The 4,095-nt window shown below is 31.7% G+C and overlaps 1 protein-coding gene across 1 annotated transcript in view; it reads right to left on the bottom strand.

Annotated features, from left to right (window-relative positions):
* Positions 1 to 256: 256 nt before the first annotated feature.
* Positions 257 to 4,095, bottom strand: part of LOC107750167 (protein shisa-6 homolog) — a 37,570-nt gene continuing 33,731 nt past the window's right edge. The window contains exons 5-6 of the mRNA XM_016565432.1: positions 3,698 to 3,811; positions 257 to 369 (exon numbers count right to left, since the gene is read on the bottom strand). Of these exons, the coding sequence (XP_016420918.1) occupies positions 257 to 369; positions 3,698 to 3,811 (227 nt within the window). The remainder of the gene's footprint in view (positions 370 to 3,697; positions 3,812 to 4,095) is intronic.

Below are 4,095 nucleotides of genomic sequence, written 5' to 3'. Positions count from 1 at the left end.
AAATAATGTTCTTTTTAGCAGCATCATATGACCCCTTTAAGAATTGAGCGCATTAGAAGACTTCAGTGTTTAGGTTGTTTTTTCTAGACAGCAATGAAATTAAAGAGCGCTTAAGACCATTTGAGGAGTTTCACGTTATGTGTTTAATGTGTAAATTGTTACGGCGTTCAAAACATGGAGAGTCTGCTTCACTAGAGATGATTGATGTGAGCGGCGTTACGCAGCTAGGCAAGGTTACACGACTTTACAGAGCCTGTCAGTCAGTCTGCCGCTCCTGGTGACTGACGTCTGAGTGGATCTGACCGCTGCTTGGCACTGATCTCTGAACGCCGCAGTCTGTCTGCACGTCAAAACAGCTGCTGATAACATCTGAGCTGAAAAACTGACAGAGATATTACCTTCCTGCTCACAGGGTCGATTATGCTCCGAGTCCTCACGGACGGCCGTAACGCATCTACCGGAGACGTTAAAATACAACACAACAGCTGTAAAACGGTTTATTAGCTCTGATTGGACCAGTGGGACTCACTCGACCTGCAGCGCATGCATGAATATGAGTATGCCAGGGTTATCATAGTTAACTAAAACTAGAACAATATAAAACCTTTCTCACACGAAACTACATTTTGTATAATGCTATAAAAGTTTTAATTATAGGTGGGGTAAGCGATTTCTGGTAGCCAATGTTGACATTTGAAATCACCAAAACAAACACGCCCCTACCCCAAAATGGTCTCGCCCCTATTTTGATAGCTCCGCCCCACACATACGTACACAACCCAGGCAATGATTAGTTCTGAAACAAAGCAATGTTACACCGTGTCTACACCGGACGCGAGTGGCGCGGCGCGACAAAATACTATAGAACTCATTATAATGAGTGATGCCGTCTACACCATAGATATATTTACACGGGTCCTACTTCTTGCCTTATTGCCTTAAGCCTTCTTTTTGATCCTCTTTTGTTTTTTTTATCCACCATCTCTATCTTTCTGTCTCTCGGCTCGGATAATGTCTGTCCCATGCACTGAACGCTCTCTCCTCCACATCATGAGTAAACACGCCTCTTACTGCTGATTGGATACACGTTTGTTTTGCTATTCGGCCCGAATCAGTTTTCTAAAGCGTTTTTGAAAAATCGCTTACCCCACCTTTAACATTTAAAAACAAACAAACAAAAAATTTCAGCCAATTGCCAACGCATCAGTTCTCACTTTCATTTATTTTCATTTAATAACTAAAACTGAAATAAAACTGAAAAAAAAAAAAACTGCATAGACATGGACAAAAAAAAAAACAACAGAAACTGAACAAATAACAAAGAAACAAAATTATTAATAAAAACTAATATTAAACAAACATTATTAAAATGACAAAAACACACAACAAAATTAAAAAGAAAAGAGAAAATATACAAATACGTCTAACTTAAAATATCAATAAAACTAAAACTGAAGCGAAAACAGAAAAAAAAAAAAAAACGAATTCAAGAAAACTATAAAGACATTTTAAAAAAAACTAAAACTGAAGCGAAAAAAAAAAAAAAAAAAAAAAAAACGAATTCAAGAAAACTATAAAGACATTTTAAAAAACAAAAACTTATAACAAAAAACACAACCAAATGACTAAAATAAAAAATTAAAATAAAAAAGCGTTTTTGAAAAATCGCTTACCCCACCTTTAACATTTAAAAACAAACAAACAAAAAATTTCAGCCAATTGCCAACGCATCAGTTCTCACTTTCATTTATTTTCATTTAATAACTAAAACTGAAATAAAACTGAAAAAAAAAAAAACTGCATAGACATGGACAAAAAAAAAAACAACAGAAACTGAACAAATAACAAAGAAACAAAATTATTAATAAAAACTAATATTAAACAAACATTATTAAAATGACAAAAACACACAACAAAATTAAAAAGAAAAGAGAAAATATACAAATACGTCTAACTTAAAATATCAATAAAACTAAAACTGAAGCGAAAACAGAAAAAAAAAAAAAAACGAATTCAAGAAAACTATAAAGACATTTAAAAAAACAAAAACTTATAAAAAACAAAAAACACAACAAAATGACTAAAATAAAAAATTAAAATGAAAACAGAAAAAAATGTAAATAAAACAGAAAATACAAATTCAAAATATTAATAAAAATCATATACATATTTAAAAATATATAAAATACAACAAAATTACTAAGAATAAATTGAAATAAAAACAGAAATATGAACATAAAACTAATTTAAATATGAATACAATTATGAACACATTAAAAAACTAATTACAAAAACAACAAAATTACAAAATTATCAAAACAAAAATTCCAAATATTTATAAAATAAATATATTTAAAAAAAATACAAAAATTGTAACTAAAATTACAATGAAAACAGAAAATATAAAAATAAAAAATTATTCTGAATATTATAAAAAACTATATACACATTTAGGAAAAAATATAAAAATAAAAATGAATTCAAAATATTAATAAAAACTAAAACAGGGGTGTTTGCCAGTGCAAAGTCTATGAGGCTGTTCCACATGGTTTATTGTCCATCAGGCAAAAAGTCTGATCACTTAGAAAAGTAGCAGCACAACTTTCCTCAACAACAGTTCATAGCACAAACTCTAAAAGCTTATGGGTTTGTTACAGTCACTAACTGTAAGAATGAGCGATAGCTTCTGCAAACAGCACTAATAATGTTTGTTAAAGGTTTGATGTATAATTAAAGCTCTAATTAGAGCAGGTCAGAGGAATAATCCCAGGTTTTGAACAAAGAGCGATTTCTGCTGGTTCAGAGTCAAACGCTGTTGTTGAATTATATGCTACAGTGCTTAAAAGGATCACCATGGTAACAGCGAGGAGAAACCCCCAACAACAGTCATTAATAACCCAGAGATACTGTACTGGGAAAAACGCAGAGAAATGAAACAACAGCAAACTTACTTCTGCTGCTGCAGGAGGTGAAATGAATCAAAAAAGTTAATTTATATGAAGCACAAGGGAGCACATTAAAGCAGAACCGCTGCTTTCCAAACATGAAAACGCCATTTACCCTGCAAGCACCGCAATTACAATCAAACTATAAAACACTGCATATGTCACGTACTGTATATCTAAGAAAGTATATCTCAGCATGTCTTCTGCAAAAATGAACACTTTGAAACAAGCAAAATACTTAAATACAGCAAAATAAAATACAATACAATACAATATGGTAAGTAACTAAAACCACAAAAACATGAAAATAATAGGATCTAAATACCAGAAAGAAATGCTTAAATATTGTACTAAAAATTAAAAAGTTTGGGGATTTTTTTAATGAAATTAAATTTAAAGATTTAAATTTAAATTTTAAATTTTAAAGATTAAATTGAAAGAAATTAAATACAAAATGCAAAATTATAAATAAAACTATTTTACATTTTATTGACATTACTTTTAAATAAATAAATAAATAAATAGTCCTTGAAATCAGATGACGTTTTGGTTTAAGTATTTGTAATTTCCTTAATATTCATTGCTTCTCATAAAACGAGTTTGCTTACTGTTGCTTGATTTTAGGACATTTTTGGCTCCAAGTTTTTCTCATCTCAAAAGCAGCACTTATCACACAGTTGTTTCATAAGGTGCATGGCTTCCACCAGACTCTAGAACATCTAAACAGCAGTTTTGTAGAGAGCAAGGATCACCTGTGAGCAGGAGGAGCGTGTGTGGTGTTGAAGCACGATACATACTGTAGGAAAGAGGAACGTCCAGGTCGCCCTGCCAGGACAGCTGCCCGGGATCATCTACAGAGTGCTGCGCTGCAGAAACACAAACACACACAAACACACACATTAACACAGCTCATGCTAACGTATGCACATACAGCTGACAAACATGGAGAACTTCACCGTCGGCAAGTATAAAGTCAACATCAAACAGTCCTGAACATTAATATAAACCATTTTAGCATGTATTAATCGTCAAAGGTTGTGCTTAAATGTCATCGACCAGAGTTTCGATCACAGTTTTACTATTTTTTACTGTATTTTTGATTAAATAAATGCATATGTATGTGTGTGTATATATATATATATATATATAT

This window comes from Sinocyclocheilus rhinocerous, unplaced genomic scaffold, assembly GCF_001515625.1.
Source record: "Sinocyclocheilus rhinocerous isolate Xijiao unplaced genomic scaffold, SAMN03320098_v1.1 scaffold482, whole genome shotgun sequence".
In the NCBI taxonomy this organism is placed as follows: domain Eukaryota; kingdom Metazoa; phylum Chordata; class Actinopteri; order Cypriniformes; family Cyprinidae; genus Sinocyclocheilus; species Sinocyclocheilus rhinocerous.
The sequence above is the reverse complement of the archived record's forward strand: the minus strand, read 5'-3'. Positions and strand labels throughout refer to the sequence as shown.